This window comes from Pleuronectes platessa, chromosome 19, assembly GCF_947347685.1.
Source record: "Pleuronectes platessa chromosome 19, fPlePla1.1, whole genome shotgun sequence".
Lineage (NCBI taxonomy): Eukaryota > Metazoa > Chordata > Actinopteri > Pleuronectiformes > Pleuronectidae > Pleuronectes > Pleuronectes platessa.
The window spans coordinates 5,714,215-5,734,240 of record NC_070644.1 but is presented as its reverse complement, the minus strand read 5'-3'; the positions used below and the strand labels follow the sequence as shown (position 1 = coordinate 5,734,240).

At 40.8% G+C, this 20,026-nt stretch overlaps 2 protein-coding genes across 2 annotated transcripts; one reads left to right on the top strand and one right to left on the bottom strand.

Moving 5' to 3' along the window:
- Positions 1 to 743: 743 nt before the first annotated feature.
- Positions 744 to 6,141, top strand: c9 (complement component 9). The gene is made up of 11 exons (XM_053447694.1): positions 744 to 902; positions 1,014 to 1,104; positions 2,116 to 2,266; positions 2,352 to 2,493; positions 2,989 to 3,127; positions 3,232 to 3,453; positions 3,588 to 3,828; positions 3,931 to 4,050; positions 4,403 to 4,578; positions 5,008 to 5,242; positions 5,346 to 6,141. Exons 1-11 carry the CDS (start codon positions 829 to 831, stop codon positions 5,501 to 5,503), a joined length of 1,749 nt encoding a protein of 582 aa, XP_053303669.1. The 5' UTR covers positions 744 to 828; the 3' UTR covers positions 5,504 to 6,141.
- Positions 6,142 to 13,249: 7,108 nt separating this feature from the next.
- Positions 13,250 to 15,239, bottom strand: LOC128462341 (growth arrest-specific protein 1). Its single transcript, XM_053447704.1, has one exon. The coding sequence runs from the start codon at positions 14,859 to 14,861 to the stop codon at positions 14,085 to 14,087; it is 777 nt and encodes a 258-aa protein (XP_053303679.1). The 5' UTR covers positions 14,862 to 15,239; the 3' UTR covers positions 13,250 to 14,084.
- Positions 15,240 to 20,026: the final 4,787 nt, after the last annotated feature.

Here is a 20,026-nt window from a genome sequence, read left to right as displayed (position 1 = left end):
GATATTTACTGCCAAAGATTGCAAGTACCATTGATCAAACTTCTTCAAACTCACTCAAGTTGAAGCCTTTTAACACAAATTCTAATTATTATAACCTATACTGTCAAATAGTATTATCAAGTTGATCAAAATAGATTTAGTTTTATATAAGAAAACTAGAAAACCAGTCTATTATATATATTTGTTATATGCCCTCAAAATACTTTAAATTTTGAGTGGTTTCAGTGTCTTAATTTGTTTTAAGAGTTTCAGTAGTTAATGTCCAAGTTTTTTGCAATAGTGCTAATTGATTAGGGAGAAGAGAAAGTTAATATTTCATTTGTTATTGGTATACTCAGTTTAGTTTGGATGAATGTAACTGAATGTTAAAATAAATAAAGGTACTTTAACACAAAAGGTTTGGGTTTTTCTAAATTAAAGTAAGCAATCGTGTTGATATAACTTTAAGTTGAGCAAACTGAATTCACTTGTGTGTTACTAATTGAAGTATAAGTAATTTATTTAATTATGTCCAACAATTTTCTTATTTTCCTGCAGATAAATGTAATTTAAAAGAACTTGCAGTGTCAATGATAACAGATGAATCATCACTTTTACGAAACGTTAAGTTTATGAAGAGGCTTCGCTGTGAAGAACAAAACATAGAGACTGGATGAGTAAAACGTTTTTGCTTCAAACAAACACTGACTCAATGTCACTGCGGCTGAAATCCAAACTATTGACTTTCCTGACAACAGTGTGGTCCTTCGACAGTTTGATAATCATTGACAGACACGCAGCTTAAAAGAGAACAGACGCTCAACACCAATTATCTTTCAAAGGTTCATCATGAGGACTGAGGTCGCCCTCCAGCTGGGCTTCTGTGGCCTGTGTCTGACTCTGGCTCTTCTTGGAGAAGGAATGTATGTATGCGTCCTGCTTCATTTGAGCCTGAACATACGAGACATATGAGGATGTTGTTTTTTATTCAAACTGTGAATCTTAGTTCTTTGTATCTAATGTGTGTATTTCAGGGCAGTGGAGCTTCCTGACCCCCCAGCAGTGAATTGTAGATGGGGCATCTGGTCACCTTGGATTGCATGTGATCCGTGCACAAAAACCAGGGTGAGACCATTTGAAACTCTTTGGATGCCAGTGATTGCAAAACTCAAGTCTGAACTTAGTCTAATCAGAGAAGTCTACCAGCGAGTATGTAACAAACTGGTTAGTTTGTTACATACTCGCATAAACCTGAAAAATATCTATATTTATTTATTTATTTACTAGCCTTCATTCAACCAGGTTAGTGCTATTGGAGTATAAATATCTCTTTGACAAGGGAAACCTGGTCAAGTATTGCAACACAAATAAATAAATGTTAATGTTTTAACAGCTTAGTATTTCTGTATGTTATGCCACATAAATAAGGCAGAAGTGAAATCTTAACTTAAGGTTAAATTACATTTAAATCTTGATTTTTAATAAAATTGTATTTAAATATTAGAGTGTTCTTCCCTTTCACGTAGTATGTCTTATAGCATAGAGTGAAGTGAAAGGAAGGTTATCTAAAGCCATATAATATTTATGTTATAATACCCTGTTCTCTATTGCAGTATTTGTATGAACCAAGGTTTGGTTGATAAGCTAGATACATAACAAATGAGTGAATAAAAGGCTATAAATAATAACATTCCTTTGAGTGGGCACTCTGACTTCCTGGGAGACGAATAGAGAAGACACAATAATGGTTTATTTGGTTTAATTGGTCCAATAGAGTAGCTCCACTTAAAGCCTAATGGTATGTAGCCAGTCTGGCCAACGTGGCACCGACAGGTCAGATTTGGTCGTGACAATACAACTATGAACTTGTTAACTTTCTTTCCACCTCATCAGCCTGGTCTCCCTGATACATCTGGAATCGAGAATAAATACTTCAGAAAATACTTCAGTCCTTCCGCCAGCAAGATTTCCCTAACAATCTGGACGAGAAAGCTAAAGAAAAAACAACCAATAGTGTTTTCTCTGGGCCCTTTGTAAAAAACCTGTAACAATGATCAAAAATAGAAAATGCATAAAATCAAGGTTCACAACATCTGTTATACAGTTTGTCATATTTCAAACCTTTCTTCTCCGCAGAGACGTTCTCGAACCATTGAAGTGTTTGGCCAGTTCGGAGGTGACTCGTGCCAGGGTTCAATCGGGGACAGGGAGCACTGTATACCAGATACTGAATGTGCTCGACCACCGCCCCCTCAGTGCTTGGACTCAGAGTTCCAGTGTGAGACAGGTACTTGTGCTCCACCTACAGTAGATATCTCTTTGTGATATTAAACTCCAGCAATTGAACCCCCAATCTGATCTCATCTGAACAGGTCCTTGCATTAAGAAGAGACTAATGTGTAATGGAGACTATGACTGTGAGGATGGATCAGATGAGGACTGTGATCCTGTTCGCAAACCATGTGGGACGAGGGTTGTTGAAAACAATGAGCAAGGCAGAACTGCAGGATATGGGTAAGAGCGAGCTATTGTTATTTAGGATCTAGCAAGAATCAGTTAATAAAAGAAAATATATTAATTTCTCTACTAGAATGGAACTCAGTGGAGTTCATATCTCCGCCAAGTCCCAACAGTCCCATTATGAGACCACATTCAATACACGAGATCCAGATTTGTATTCTGATGGCAAAGAAATTGTACATAATCATAAATATTTGTCACCTTAACGTGACCTATTTTTTTAATTGAGAAAGTGAAAAAAAAACTCTGATCCGGATCTGCACCATAATTTGATGGGTTCTTTCCTGACACATACCACATCCACACATTTTAGTGGTAATCTGACAAATAGCATTTGCATAATCTTGCTTAAAAGAAAGCAGGCAGGGGTTAAAACATAACCTCCTTAGCGGAGGTAAAAAATCTAACTATTCCTTTGAGTACAAGTAAAAGAATGCCTGCTCCTCAAACTTAAACCGTCTGAAAGTGTCTGTTCTGTCCATAATCCAGAATCAACATCTTGGGTGCAGATCCTCGTATGAACCCCTTCAACAATGACAACTTCAATGGAAGATGTGATGTAGTGAGGAATCCAAACACTCAGCTGTATGACAGGCTTCCATGGAATGTTGGTGTGCTGGACTATCAGGTGAGCCGCAACTATTTTTCCAATGGGGATGTGTTAACCACATCTGTGTGCTTTAAATGGGGATGAATATAATGGCAGTGATGGTTCTAAAACTGTTTTTCCAGACTCTGGCTGAGGAGACTGTTTCGAGAGAAATCTACGAAGACACACATAGCCTTCTGAGGGAAATACTGAAAGAGATGACGGTGAAATTGGATGCTGGACTTTCCTTCAAATTCAGTGCGAGTGAGGAGTCCATGTCCAAAACGCCTGCAAAGTTGAATTTAGATTACCATTACGAGAAGAAGACTATGATAAAGGAGGTCACAGAGTACAGCACCATTAAGGTAAATGAAATAATTCACAGAGCAGTATATAGCAGTTCAGCACCATTAACCAAACTAGAGAAGGACACAATGCTTGAGGCAAGAAGGCTTCAAAAACATCTGTATTCATGAATAACTCTGTCCTACACGCTCAGAACAAGAGCTTCATGCGGGTGAAAGGCCGAGTACAGCTGAGCACCTACAGGCTGCGCTCTCGTGACTTCAAAGTGGCCGATGAATTCCTTGCGCACGTCGAGTCTTTACCCTTGGAGTATGAGAAGGGTATTTACTTTGCCTTCATGGAAGACTACGGCACCCACTACACAAAAAACGGGAAGGCTGGCGGTGAATACGAGTTGATCTACGTCCTCAACCAGGACACCATCAAGGCAAAAAGTAAGTGTGTTTTCAAATCCTCAGCTCTTTTTCATGTTGTGAAACTTGATAAAGTGATAAAAATGTCATGAGTGCTCGTCTTTGCTTTTTGAATCCCTGCAGATCTGACGGAGAGAACGATTCAAGAGTGCGTCAAAATAGGCATCTCAGCGGATTTGGGAGAAGATACGAAAGGAAACCTTAACCACGACAAGTGTGGTGACGTGACCAAGAAAGAAGAAGGTCTGCTTTCCCTGTTCTTCACGATTACACGCTGGATTATATCACAGGATTTTTCAAGCCTGTCTTAGTACAATACTTGCTGACCAAATGTGCACTCTAAAGAAAGATCTCGCAAACCACAGGTTTTGCTCTGTCAGTGATCTATCTGCTGATAGACCTTAACATTGACTTAAAAATATCTGTCAGGAGAACACCAAGATGGAATTTTGTAACTTTGGTACGCTGGTTAAAAGATAGACTTTTTAAAATCTACTTTCCTCAGCGCAGACACTGTGATGAGTTTATCTACAGTTTTACACAAATGTATCAATAGTTCGAAGACACTAAAAGATGCTCTGCTCCTGGCATACAGGAAGTATTCATGGCAAAGCAGTGGTGGACAAGGTGATGACATCGGTCAAAGGAGGCACTCTAGAAAGTGCAGTCTCAATGAGAGCTAAATTAAACCGGGATGGGGTGATGGACCTCGCTACCTATCAGAACTGGGCACGGACTGTCGCTGAGGCCCCAGCGCTGCTATACAGTGAGGTAGGAACTGTTGATCACGCAATGTTGTGTCAGTCCACCGCTTTGGTCCAGAGGGAAACACTTCAACAACTGATTGGTTGTTTAGGAAATGTATCAGTATTCCTGGTTTCCAGAGGATAGATCGTAATGACTTTGATGAAACTCATATTTTAGGTTTTTATTGAAATTTCCCATGAGCTAAGAATTCCATAAAATGTAATACAGATAGTCATGTCTTGCTCAGAGGTAACTTGTAAAGCTCTGGGTTGACTCACATCTCCTCATAGCACAGCCTCACAGCGCTTTAATTGAACCAATTCTCTGGTGTTCAAGGCTGAAAACGGCTTAAGTCTTATTAAAATCATACAATTTTGTTTTGATGTTATATGTTTTTTCTGTCACAGTGTAATGGCAAGTGAATTAAAGCCCATATTCTCTTGTACCTGGCAGCCAGAGCCCATCTACATGTTGATCCCGTTGGACATGCCTGGTGCTAACTCCAGGATAGCAAACCTGAAGCAGGCCACAGCAGAGTATGTAGCAGAGTACAGCGTGTGCAAGTGTAAGCCCTGCCATAACGGAGGTACCCTCGCTCTGCTCGATGGAAAGTGCATGTGTCTATGCCCTCACCTGTTTGAGGGCATGAGCTGCCAGAATTTCAAGGGCGATAAAGCTCAACACCCAGGTAAGAAGAGAATAAATCAAAGAATACAGTGTGCCAACATCCCAACAAGGCCACTCATAAAGCTTTTTCTTCTTCTGAGTTGATTTGGAAAATGTTTTCGCAGGTACGAGACCAACTGTTAATCAGGAAGGTAACTGGTCGTGCTGGTCGGCCTGGTCCAGTTGTAACGGAGGGAAACGCTCCAGGACCCGCAGCTGCAATGCAGACGGGCTCCCGGGCGCTGTGTGCAGGGGCGACACCAACAGTGACGAATTCTGCTGAACAGAAAGATGATCAGTTTGTCACGATCTCTTACACACACATAAACACACACACACACATAAACACACACACACACACACACACACAACTTTAACCCTAAAATCAAGTCTAAGCCCTCAAACAAAATATCCTCACTTTCCAAAAATATCCTCACTCTGTAGGGTCTATCCTGACAATGGTCCTAACACACATATAAGTACATGAACACACACACACACACACAAACACACACACACACACACACACACACACACACACACACACACACACACTCACTCACTCTCTCTCTAAGGAGAATTTGGAGAACAGTACCGCCTTGAGGTTGTTAATAGATAATGCAGTTCCTATAATGCTGTCTTTGTTATTTTTAGTAGTTCATGTTCTTTTGTGATTTAAATGTGAAGTGTCAGTATGCAATATAAGATGTAAATATGTTCACACATGGATTGGTTTGAAAAAACAATCAAACTAGATGATCCAGTCAACTTAAAAACACAAGCTGTCTGTTTTTAGTAGAAATTACACAAATTTAATAAAAGTGCTGATTTCAGTTCCTGTGTCATTTAAGCTCTTCTCACACCTGTATAGTTAGCAACTTCATGGCTCAATAATAATACAATAAATGAATTCAAGAGCAATTTCTCTTTTTCATTCAAGGTTCAGCGCTGGCTTTTACAGTCGACACTAGTAACCTGGACGGAAAGAAAACAGTGTGTCCTGATCACTCATTAATCAATTAAACTTTGGCTTTTTCACGCCGAAACAGAACTGGGTGTCTTTCAGCTGTAGCACTCTGAACACGGCGCAGGCTGCAGTGTGTATTAATGGGCTAATAACTCATCTTTAAAAGCACAGACACATTCCATCTGGATGTGCCGTGCAAACAAGAACCAGATGAGCAGACGCTGACTGGGTGGAGGGAGAAGTGGATAACTGGAGGACAGAGATCAGAGATTAAGGTGTTAGACGTAAACTCGACATATAGATCACATTATATGAAGACAGTTTATGTGTGTGTTTTGTTTCCCTTTGTTGGGTGTCGCTGAAAACTCCTCCACACATGTACGTGTGTTTGAACACATGTTATTCATAAAGGCGGCAACAATTTGAATATATGGTGCAAATGGTGAAATATGGGAACAGAAAGACACTTTTGGAAGTCTGGAACTCAGACATTGAAAATAATAATACATAATATGCAGATTATTGCTTTTTGCAGAACTTTCTGCTCCCTCTACTGGTGAATAGGCCGTGTAACATGGCAGCCCACATTGTCAATAATACATAGGCTTTTGAAAGGAGCAGGCAAAGTAGGAAATATTGGTAAAGTTAATTATTTCTCATTCATCATAAGTAATGCATCATATTAATTTGCATGGCGGCTCACTTTCACGCTGCCATTAGAACACTTTTTACTCTGGAAAAATGAGCTTGTCTTTCACTTATGAAAAACACAGCAGGAGAGAGTCTGAGTCAAACGCGTTCATAACAGGAAAAAGGGGTGGAGCCTGGGTAGAGCATGCAGGAGGTGCATCGCCCTCATTGCCAAAGCTCTCTAATCTAATTGTCTTTCTGAGGTTGACGTCTTTGCCTCTTCTACATGTAATGGTTGCAGGTTGCATCGGTATGACGGGCGTTTGTCATTCTGAATTATTGGGTTTCTTTTGCGGTTCACTTCTGTGTCAGTCGTGTGTTGGAATCGTCATCAACACGTCCATTTGCTCAAGGTGAAATCTCCAGATAATCTCTTGCTATTCTTACACAGGCTCATTCAGACATTCTGTGTGTCTGCAGCCACTGATTCACACTTAAAAAAAAGCTTCAGAAAGTTCCAGGAAAATGTCTGGACCTTCATGCTGTTCTGAAAGCAGCTTTATAAACGAGTCTCCAAGGGACTGTTCGCCCTCGTCCTGTGCTACAACCCACTTGATCTTTTCTTTCTTGTCATATTGATTTCTTCTCTTTTTGTAGAAGTGTGTTTAACCTCTTCTAATCATTACTGGTAAGAATACTTACCACTGGGTATTTGCTCTAATGCTCATTGATTTGCCATCACAATGGGCAAAAAAGGCTGCCTGGCATATTTGCTCAACTTAATGGCCTTTGATTTTGTGTTTGCTCTCGGACTTAGACTCAGTCATTTAGCACCAACACTGCAGGCATGACTGCAGATCCTTGTGTCAGAGGAGGCCCCGTAAAGTAAACAGCATTAAGTGACCCAGCAGCCAGGTTACTACTACTACTACAGCCTGGCACAGTATTTGGGAATAAAGAGGAAATGTCCATGTTATAAAAAGTGTGACATTTTCCCTATGTAAAATGAGACTACGAATTCTTTGTGATCTTTAATATAAAATAAAATCCACCCGCCTTTCACCAAAGTCTGCTGGATTTGCCCTCGCCCCCAACCCTGCTGGATAAGCAGTATGGATGAGGGGATGGATTTAAAAAATCCTCAACAGACTTTAATAAAAGAGAGACTGAGAGGTAGTAACATATAATGCACCAGGTCTGAGTGTAGGGTCTTTGTATAGTGTGTATCATTGAGTTGGGCTTTGTTAAATTAACTATTTTCAATAAACAATAGCTTAAAATGACCTCATCAGTTTTGGTCATTCTGATTCATTTATCACTTATTCCTCTTTCAGCAAGTTTTCTGGGAACAACACCTCTTAAATGGCGTGGAGATGAAGTCCTACAGATGCATGTGTGTGTGTTGTGGGGGGTGATAAATGCATGCTTGAGAAGTAACCACTGGGGGTGGTGGCCCCTGGCCTTTGGGATGTCAGCATAATGGAGTAAAACTTTGGAACCTTATTGAGCTCTGGGAAGACCCCATTCACTCCAGAAAGAAACCCAGGCTCGGGCCATTATCTTAGCCTAAAATGTTTTGTTCTTCCTCAAGCCTTCAACGGAACAGTTAGCGCGAAATAATGAACCCCTCTTCATCGATTGACTGCCTGATTGTCTTTTACTAATATTAGTTCACACTCAACTGAGGAACAAGGGGAGATTTGAAGCCTTAATGTCCAAGATACTGGAGATGCTGGCATATAACAGGTTCTTATTTCAATTTAAACACTGAGAGAGCACATTTTCCATTTCATCTGAAATCAATTTGAAAAATCTACCAATCCAAAACAAATAATTTACCCTATATGTGCTTAGAAGAAGCAACTTAGACTGCACATTACTTCATCTTGATTTTGTTCTGCCTTAAAAGTATTCAAAGATAAGCTCTTCACACTTTAATGAAGCACGTTGCGAGAAACATAAATAGAGAAAACGCAGTTCATTCCACTAAGTAATAACTTAAGTCCCAGAATTCCTCACTTTGAGACTTGTTTCTCACAGTCTGTAGGAAACTGCATTTGCTTTCAAAGTGCAGCCCATTGTCGCCTCATCTCATAAACATATAGTCCCTGCTTTCAGCGAGGAAGAGGTAAGGGATATTTTTGTTAACAAAAGCCCTTAGAAGGGTGTGAAAGGAGCCCCTTCGCACTACTAAATGCCTGCTCACAGTAGGAGCTGCCCCCTCCCCACTTCCCCGGGTCACTAAAGGCATTGAAGTTTCAGAGGGCTGCCACGGCAGATTACTCCACACAGCTGTCCCAGCACCGTGGAAATGAAGTTATGCCCCTCGTCAGCTATGTTTTGTGTCCTCCTTCTCCACCTCCTCCTCCTCCTCGTCTCTCACTCCATGAAAACTGTGCACCACTGCTCTTTGGTTGGCCTGCAGGGGGGAAACAGAGGAGGCCACTAAAGGACAATCGCTGTCCAGCCTTTGCAGATGGAGAGAACCTGCTCTGATTGGCCGATTAAGTATTCCCCTCTTTGCATCATTAATCAGACAGCCTTGAAATCCCTGACATTCAGGCCCAGCGCAGCCCTTCTCCCAAACCAGACCCTTCCCCCATTAACCCCCAATCATAAATCAGCCCCTCCTCCACCTTTCCCACCTCTCGAAAAGCTCTGGATACAAATACCCACTTCAAATCCAACCCCCAACCTTACAATTATTGTGAGTCTCTGGGGTTCATGCGTTGCACTTTGCTCTTGCTCAAGTTTGTTTACTTATAGTCAAACCTGAGCTCTGGTCGCCCAAACTAGTGACGTGATAAGGAACTACTTAGCATTTGAAAACAGTAGTAAAGCAAACCTCCCTTTAGAAAAGAAAAGAAAAAATGTATGAGCAACAAAACACAGCCTGAAAGAATTTTAAACTTGGATGTTTTGCTGCAACAGCCTCAGTTGGTGTGATGAGGCCAGCAGCTTTGTGGATAGATAATATTAGTTTATACATATAGATATAAATGTAACTTACTTTATGTGACTCCTCTTTTTACTACTACATCAGAGAAGCACTTTACCTAAATGGTTATTATCACAATAATTAAATAAGCAAGAAAACCTTGGAAAGAAGAAAGGGAAAGTGAAATTCAGCGTTACAAGCATTTATTCTTTTTAAATTCTATAACTTTAAGGTATTTAGTTTTAATGAATGACAATGAATGAATGTTCTCCCTTACAGCTGCCGACAGGTGCATTTGCCCAATCAAGATATAGTAGAGCTGCAACAAAAACTTATTTTATTATTGTCTAATGTTTATTCAGTGTGTTTTTGGATTATTGGACTGACCATTTTGTTTATGAGATAAAAAAGAAAGGGAAAATGCTCATTGCATGTTCCAACTAAAAGTCAAATACCTGGAAGATATTGGATGAACAATTATTAACTAAAAGATAAAAAAACAAATTCCTTGTTTGAAAATGGCAATTACAAACAATATTTATCTCAGTCCACGTGAGCGGTTTGGCTCCGTATCCGTTTTATTCCCTGTTCATACCAATACGCTTGAAAAATTCATATTACGTGACCACTCACATACACTGAGCATGCGCGTGCGAGTGTAAACAGGAAGTATTTGGTTGTTCTGGAAGGGGTCATGTGATAGGAACCTGACGAATCAGTGAAGGTTATGAGTGTCTACGTCATCATTCCCAAACATCTCAGTTTTTGCTCGGCAAGACAAAAAAATAGAGGCAGAGTTTTCAAACTAAAACCGATCCAGCAGCAATTCCAAACTTTTCTATTTTAGCAACTCTAGAGAGTTCCTGTGTTTTCGAAAGAAAACGTATTAACGTGGATGTGGCATTAGAAAACGGGATCAGCAAAGACTGGATATCTCCTTGACAATAACTCAAAGAAACATCAATGATGGTAAAATAGATAAATCAGTTGATTGTTTTAGCTTTCTGAATGAGTGCAGCTAGAGAAATCAAAAGCTAAGATCGCACATCACAACATCTGCAAAATGTAAGACATTACTATTCTGCTGTTTGGATGAAAACGGCCTTCTGACCGAGTTACAAGTTTCTCTAAGCTGTATGTCAGCATATATCAGGTTGTGGAGAAAATGTGTTTGATTTCACCGTGTAAATCTAACTTTGTCCTCTTTGTTCACCCTGCACGTCTCTTTGGGTTCACATGAGCAGAACTGAATTAGAAGCAGTTCTCTATATATCAGGAGCGGGAGTTTCCAAATGTCCTCACCAAGAATAAGTCGGTCTGGTGGCCGAGCTGTTTTTAAAATGTCTTGCAACGTTCCACTGGGACTTTGAGAGGAAGGGAGTTATTTTGTTGCCTGTGATGCCAATGGAACTGAGGAGCAGTGTCTGACAAGATCATTTTACAGCCCAAACATTATGTTGAGTTTAAGATGGTGATTAACACCAGTAGTCAATTAAAAAATATTTAAGTGAGAACATCACTGGTCTGATTTAATATTGTCTAAAGTTTAAGTCGCAGCCCTGTTAGCTTTTCCTCAGTGAAACCTAGAGGACGGAGGATTCAGGCGTGAGAGAGGGGAGGTCGGCCCAGCAACAGAGTGAGTAATGATGAGGCAATTTTAATGAGCTTCTAGTCCCGGCACCAAAAGCCCCAGTTGACTCTTTTCTATTTCAGCATGGAAAAAACACACAGCATTCCTATTTTTCTATGGTGCCAAAAGTTAATTGAAAACATTTCAGGGTAAAGTATGGTCTGGGGCCCCCATATGACTCTCATCCCTTCATTATCCCTAACAATAATAAAAAGGCATTACAATTATTAATGGCTGGAGCAGAGAGAGGCCTTCTCTCTTAAAGGGACAGTGGCAGGCTATTTTGCTTCTCACAACAAAGGGCCCAGAAATGGCTCCATCACATCACTTCGTTTGTCTGTTTTTTCTAACACTCACTGTCATCGTAGGATTTATTATTTGGGGTCATTCTTTTTAAGCCTATTGGTTTTTCAGAGTCAAGTCAAAACCGAAAGCCAAACTACGATGACGTGAGTTAACCCGAACGGCCGCAGGGAGAAGATAACACAACTAAACATACAGATGAGAAAGAACTACCTGTTGCACAAATGAAAGTTGTGGGGAGAATACTAGACGAAGCAATAAACCAGAACTTTCTCACAACACTCCGTCCTCCTCGTGGCCGGCCGCCTCCTCCCGCACTCCCCCACTCCCTGAAGAGGGGGACAGAGGAACAGTGTGAATGAAGTGCCCCCACATTGTGCAGCAGCACCATTGTGTGTTTTGCATCTCCATAATAGAGGTGCCACTCGACTTCTCTTCCAATCAATGGGCTGGAGGGCCCATCGCTTTGCCTTGAAAAGCAATATGGCTGCCATCAATGCTTTCAAGACCCATCATCACAAATGAAGGAGTGGACACCATTTTTTGTGTTTTTTTTTTAGAGCCGACTGACTCATAACATAGAATAAATGCATGTTCCCTACATTATCACTACTGTTACAGATTATCCAAATGTTACAAAAACCTCAATGAAATGTGTAACAGTTGATTTTTCTTGACAACCACAGGCTGTCACCACAAATCAGGCCTGTACTGCTTGTTGGAATAACCAAACATATTATCACAGCCGTGGTGAACCTAGTGAGCCCTTAAACTGGTGAATTATAACATTTCAAGTTGGTAACATTGGATTCTGAGTTGGTCCGAGGACTATTACCTGTTCTGAGTAGTACGAGCACTTAGGTAATGTTGGCAAATCGGCTTACCAAGAATATCAGAGGAGCTGTGACTCAAAGGCTACATCCACACTACTACATTATACAGAGATGACACAGTCACGCACATCCACTTTCTGATTAGTTCTTATTGGAATGAATAACATTATTTGTAAACACCTACTGTCAGCTTCAGTTCCAGCCAATCGTCAGTCTGAGAAAAAAATGAATCCCTCATCTCACTTTTCATTTTTTGGTTTCTCATTTGCTGTATTTTCTGTAACCAAGCCACCAACTGCAGAGTAAAGGCAATCTGCTTCCTGTTTACGCACATATCCAGTCCACATGATAAAGGTGGGTTAATATGGACGAGGATTTTATGCAGAGCTGTAACGCACATGTGGATGAGAATACTTTAGATTTAAATTGATGTTTTAAAATGAAAACATATTTGATGGATGTAGCCAGAGTCATTGTGGGTAAGGACTCCTGCCAGATGTTCAACATGCACACTGGCACACATGGTACAGATACAAAAATAAGGCTGCTGCATGAAAATATTTTGAAAACCACTGTAAGGCTCTGAAATTGCTGGAGTTGAAATGACACATGGTAAATAATTACTTTAAGAAGTAGCTGAACCCATCAAGCACTAAAGTGTGTGTAAATGAACTGACATTAACCCGAAACTGTGAAGTTTGGATTTTTCAAAAAGGAATCAAGACAGATTGAAAGTTTAACATGATTTTAAAACGTATTTATTTAATGTGCACGTACATTCAGAGGAGTGTCTTCATAAAGTGACGACTTCTAACAGATACACAGGGTGAAGATAAAGAAAGTTACCAAAAGCTCCATTTGAGAGGAGGAGTTTTTTTCCTTTCTCTCACGTTTGAACAGTTTCCAGGAACAAACAGATAATACCTTCTGCAAACACCAATGTTTACAGGGTCAAGTCAATGCCTCTCAAGAGCTTCTTTTATCCAGATGTAAGATATCCACAGGGTTTTACTGGCTGCACGTCACCTTTGGTTATTTAATGAATGGGTTGTGGAGAGAGCTGCTTTCACAGCCGCTCACTTAATGGTGAATAAAAAACCAACATTAAGACGTTTAGGCACTTTTACACAAATCATTTCCCCCTGCCTCTGTGGTTATAATGCAGTAAGGCTGGGACTCGGCTCTTCGCCTACAGTGCAAATCTTAAATCACATATACAAACATTTTTGACCAAAAATAATTTTACACAATATACTGTACAATATATCCTTTTATTGACTACATACAAAAATAGGCTCCTCCAACTTTACAAGATGACTAACATCTATGAATTTCCAACTGATAATATAACAAGGCTTTATGTGCTATAACCCACAAACTGTCATCTGCATGATCCTGACATGAGCAGTTAAACAGCAAATGTCTAGAATTATATAAATTTGTGCGGATTTTAAGTTTAGTGACAAAAGTGTTTGGTTCCAACAAAGCAGATGCCAGAGAGGTGGGTTGACTTCACAAAGAACAACACCACTGACTGTAGTTGCCCTGGATGGCTGCAGCTTTTCACAATAATATGGTTAAAACCAAGATGGTGGTCAGGACTTGCAGCACACTCCGACATGGTATGGAGACACCGGAGTCTTCCACATATTGATAATCCGCCTGGTCCGCGTAATCGTCCTCCGAATCGTCCTCAGTGTCCGAGAAGCCGCTTCCCGCGAACCTGTCGTCGGGGTCGTAGCAGAAAGTTTTCATGCTGACCTTTATGTACTCGCAGACGTTCCTCTCCGCGCCGTCGCACACGCATGTGTCCAGCTGCTGCGCCTTGGATATGGAGCGCATGTTGGCGATCACCCTGCGGCAGCCGTCCGTGCACCTCTCCCCTCCGAAAAGTTTCCGACAGTGAAATAAATAATCCCTCATGGCGGAGCTGCAGGCCGGGTCGGTCTCGCACTGCCGCCGGGCCTCGGTGCAGCCCAGGGTGCTGGTCCGGGGCAGGCACGGCTCGATGGCTTGCTTGGTGCCCCTGCACACCGGGTCCAGGGCGCAGTCGCAGTCCTCCAGAGCCGGACCGCTGTGGGTGAGGTTGAGCTGGATCAGGGATGAGATGCAGTGGCTGGGGCACTTCTTGCGCTCCCCGGTGAGGACAGAAGCGCAGGCGTAGAGGTACTGGTCATACGCGTAATGGCACTCCGGCTCTCCATGGCACTTGAGGATGGCTTTCCAGCAGACCAGCCGGCGGCTGTGGCTGGGAGATCCGACACAGAGACCGACGGTCAGGATGAACACGCTGCAGATCAACACCGCTGCCCGCTCCATCAAAATGGCACGACCTGCCATTTCCAGGAAGAATGAATATTAAAACGGTCCAACTTCATATGGACTTCTGTAACTCCACGACGCTGCGTAAAAAACGCGTTTCTCCTGGATTGTTATCATGACTCCGTTGGTGGCTCGGAGCGACCGAGGGGCCACAAAGTAAGCAGCAGCTCATCCCGGAGGGCTGCACGGAGCCGGTCATGTCCAGGGCCGATCGCTTCAGATCGTCTATGTGTCGTTGAGGAACCGCAAAGACGAGCAAACTTGTCCAAACTTCAACATGTCCTGCAAAAAAGACTTATAAGTCCTCCAGAAGTGTCCCGAAGTCACTCATCCGCTCCCTGCTGCACTCCTCCTCCTCCTCTTTACCCCGAGCCCCGCCGCTTTGTGATGAGGGCTGCGTAGTGATGGGATGATTACTGCAACCACCACGTCCCATTGGTCCGTCACACTGTTGTGATTCGCTCGTCACACAGGGCCAGTGACGCAAGCTACTGTTTTTAAACTGAGGTACAACAGGAAGATTTCCTCCTGATGGTTCAACCCATCAAGTAGAATAGAGTGGCTCTTGAGGATGAGTGGTGTTGATGTCCTAAACACTAAATGCAACTATAAACATATGTATTTAATGAGAGAAGAAATACAAACAGTATAGGGACAGTTTATTGAACTGGCAGAGGCTGTAGTTCTGAAGGTTAGCCAATAAGATTAGACATAAGAAGTGCACCTCAAAAGTTGAACACAATACATATCCAACTGATCTATATCTCTCCAAATTGTTTCATACTGAAAACAAATATAACATTTTAAACGATGATATCGAATCATTGACCTAATCATTTAAAAATAATTTAATTAAATTACTTTCCAGACTGGATTGTATATTGTGTGAATCTATTCTTAGTGGGTAATTTGACTGTTCAAATTATTATTACACATTTGAAAGATGAGAACACGGACGTCATTTTAAACGTCATGGTACTGTTGGGTTAATTTCACATCCATTGTTTGCAGATGATTAACAAATTTCCAGGATTTCTTATCGAATTTAGAGAAAATATCAAGACTATAGAAAATGTATAGACACTAAAAAAGTTACAAAACTGTCCAAATGTGCAATGAACTTTTCAATGACCTATAAGAAACTGTTTCCCCTTTTATTTTTATTTGGTCTCCTTTGTATCATATTAAATATAACCATTTGATATAATGTAGGTACTGTTTTATTTATTTATCTGAATGGCCGTTTGTTAATTACTGCAACATCTTTATTTATACACATTTGTAAATAAAGTTAGAAAAAAACACCTTATTTAAAGTGAGGCAACAGGGGATTTCTCCTGCCTTACTTTTTTATTTCCTCAACGTCAAAATCAAGAGAACATGTAAAAGTATAATTAAGAATAAAAAATAAAATGAACTAACCCTATGCCAATTCATAATTATCACAATAAAGTTGTATTATATATAGACCATTTAATATAATGCTTATGCATCGTATGAGCACAGTGAGGAGGTATCTCAGATTTGTGTTTGTCATTCTCTGCTCGTAAAGACTTTAAAACCACAGCTTTCGCTCAGCAGTAAAAGTCAGTGACATTTATCATGATTATTATAATTGTATCGACTGACTCGTTTTGGGACATACCTCCCAGCCCATAGTCCAAATTATCCAAAAACTGTTCTGGAGTTATAATATCTGTATCATGAATTTTGATTTACAACACAGCTCAACTACAGTGGTGTGATTCTTAAAATTGTGTTTGTAATAATTGTGTGTATAAATCCCTTGAATTGTGTGGTCTTCCTGTCCGCAGGGAGCAACAGCATCTGTTAGAACACACGCAGGGCTCCTGTTTTACACTTTCCCCCATGAAACATGACAAGTCTTCTCGCTCTGCTACAACATACGTATCGACGGTGCACAGGAACATTAACACACACCAATAAAGGCATTCCAGCTGAAAGAGCCATCGTCTCCACATGGGGAGCTGGGAAAGCACCAGAGGCCTTCACACTTACACATTTGGTATTTTCTTTACGAGTGTGAGAAAGCTGTGGTGTGAAAATGACCAAGCGCTTTACCTTTTGGTGTAGGGTATTTCCTATTGCCTAAGAATAACACTTAACAAGAAAAAGAAGTGTGAATAGCAACTGCAATCACAGGCACGCCGTGTAAACAAACATCGAGCATGAGGCCAGCAGGGAAGGACGTAGAATGGATCATTTGAGGCCAACAGAACCAAGAAAGAAAACCACTTGGTTCTCCTGACCCCCGGCACATCACTGTGCCATGACCCACAAAGAGCTGGCAGCTCTCGCGGGGGACCCTCGGACGCCCCCGATTCCAATTAGAGAGATTAGAGAAGAGTCGGGACAAGTGCCGAAGAGTTTCTTAGCCAAACAAACGAAACACCCACCTCACTCCCTCGCGTACAGCTGGCATACCAGAGCAACAGGGTGACTGCAGACTCAATTTAGAGCAACATCAAAGTGGTGGATAGAGAAAGCCCAAATGGGGAACTGCTCTATGCTCCCCATTAACTGCAAAGAAGCTGACGTCAGCCGAGACCAAAGACAGTACTCAACATAGAGATATATGTATAAATAAGGCTGCTGTGTCTACATATTTTGTACCTTTTGCTTAGTCTGGTTTTTTTCTGTAGAGCTACAGTGAAACACAAGTCTGTACAAAGTTTTCTTTTCAACAACCGAGGACAAACTAAAGCACAAACCCTGGCCACACTTGATTTTGGCTTTTCATAATGCCTAGCAGAACCAAAATCCCATCAGTGCTGGACGTCAGCCAGATAAAAACAAGGGCCAGATTCAGTGGAGCCAGCAGCTCTGTATGATGGAGCAGGCAGCTGCTCTCCCCCCTTACTGGACCTCTTAAATTACTCTAATACATCACTTGCACTTTTTTCCTTTTATACCAAATGTCTCAGCCTTTACTAGGGGCAAGTATGAGGTCTTTTCAGTTTCCTTTACAGTCTTGTCGTCCATTCATTTCAAAAAGAGTTTACGTTCCGATATGCATCCTGTTCGTGCGGCTGTTCATTGCGACTTTGACCAATGTAATAGGGTTTCCAGAAATGGAATGTTGTTCCCGAGAGTGTATTTGTAAATACTCGTGCAGAGACAGACATGCTCTTCAGTTTGTCTCCACTGCTGTCAGAAGTCGTTACACACGAGCTGCCCTGCCAGAACAATTCACTGAACTTTGTATTCAAGTGCTTCCAAGCCCAGACACACACACACACACACACAGACACACACACACACACACAGACACACACACACACACACGCACACACACACACACACACACACAGAGGAGGGGGGAGAAGTCAATATTCAAAAGTTGCCAAATGTTTTTCTGCCTTCTTTTTTGCACTTCTTTGTGGCCAATGGAAACTTCTATTAAAGATATGTTCATGTGTTTCTCCACGCTTTTCAGACAAAAGAAGAATCCTTTAGTGAAAACAAGAATTTAACTTTAACATGACTATGAATATGAGTGCCATTATTATTTATCCAGTCAACATCACTGAAATATCAAACAGTACGGACCAGCACTGCTGGATAAAGGTTATTTATCCTTGTGGCATAATGTTGGTCGATAAGTCAACAACTACTGGGCGGATTGTCACATTTGTATTCATGATCCCCAGATGATAAAGCTTAATTACTATGGTGTCCTGGTTTTTCCTTAAATGCCCCCATGAAGTGGAGGTTTTTGTTTTTCAGTGAAATATATCACATCAACTATTAAACCTATTGCCATGGAATTTGGTTCAGATGCATGATCCCCAGGGGATGAAACTTAATAATGTTGTTTATCTCCTGACCTTTCATCGTGTTTTTCCCGGAGGTAAAAGTTTCCATTTATGTGATTAAATATTTCAACATTGACTAGAATAATTGGCACAAGGTTTCATACTAACCTTCTTGGTTCCCAGAACATGAATTCTGACTTGTGGTCAAAATTTGTGTTTCCATCGCTTGACTGACGTATCCTAGGATCTGATCACTCAAACCACATTGGGAGGTGGTCTGGGACACATGTAGCTACATTCTTTTTTACTGTAGGAACACAAATATTAGCCTGGACCACATGCAAAGGACCAACTACTCAGTTGACGCTGTAGTGTAAACAGAACTTCACTCTTCTCAGTGTCCATATTTTCATTTATTTGTAGCTACAATATCAACACTGAGCACCACATGAACATTTTTCTCAAATTGGTATAATACTTCATCCTAGTTATGGGTATTCACTCATTCAGTCCCTCCTGCTACCACTATCTCCCTATCTGTCTCTTTTTCGCAAACAGACACATATAAACATAAGACTATTGGTCTTTGTGATTACAAACAACGGTCTCATTTGCATATAGAGCTTTGGAGTGGAGATCCAACCACAATAAGTTACAGGAGACACATTAAGGACGCATTTGAATGTAAAGTGTAAACCAAGAAACCTAACACTGGCCACTTGTGATTGGACTCTCTCAGGATGGATGTTAATATCATATCCGAACAGGGCCTGTGACACAATCAGGCTTCAACGCAAGCAATGCGCTCCATAACTTTGTCAAACCAGAGATGTTTTGGGATGGCACCTCGTGTTCGGAGACTAAGTGCATCTCTCTGGGGGAAGCCTTACACCACAGCAGGAAAATGAGTTGACTTTGCTCTCACCTAGGATTACAGAGCCAAAGGTTCAAACACGGGTCACTCCGGCTGTAAATTAACTGAAAGTACTCAAAGTTTGAATCGTCTAAGTGAAAAGTGTAGAACACGGTATGATGAGAGATAGATTACTTTATTCATCCCCGAAGGGAAATTAAGTCGACATAGCAGCCGGTATATTTGAATACAATAAAATACAATACAATAGAATAAAATAAAAAATATTGAGGTAGAAAGAATAAAAACAGAAACACAAGATAAATAGGTAGATAAGGTGCAGTGGCAAGATGATGGTAATAGTACTGATGATATGATGGTAATGTTATTGTTAGACAGTATATAAAAATAGTACAGTATATATAGTATATAATATAACATAATATATATTTATATATGATAGTAATTATACCAATATAATAGCAGCATATAGTAATAATGGCAGCAACAGTATATATAATAATAATAGTAAATATAATAATAATAACATGTAC

Bases quoted from the DNA above. Each gene is read 5' to 3' on its own strand.
- c9 (XM_053447694.1), top strand. From the start codon at position 829: ATGAGGACTGAGGTCGCCCTCCAGCTGGGCTTCTGTGGCCTGTGTCTG. The intron at 2,494-2,988 runs GTAAGAGCGAGC...TCCATAATCCAG, and splicing joins GGCAGAACTGCAGGATATGG to AATCAACATCTTGGGTGCAG. The intron at 4,051-4,402 runs GTCTGCTTTCCC...CCTGGCATACAG, and splicing joins CGTGACCAAGAAAGAAGAAG to GAAGTATTCATGGCAAAGCA.
- LOC128462341 (XM_053447704.1), bottom strand. From the start codon at position 14,861: ATGGCAGGTCGTGCCATTTTGATGGAGCGGGCAGCGGTGTTGATCTGC.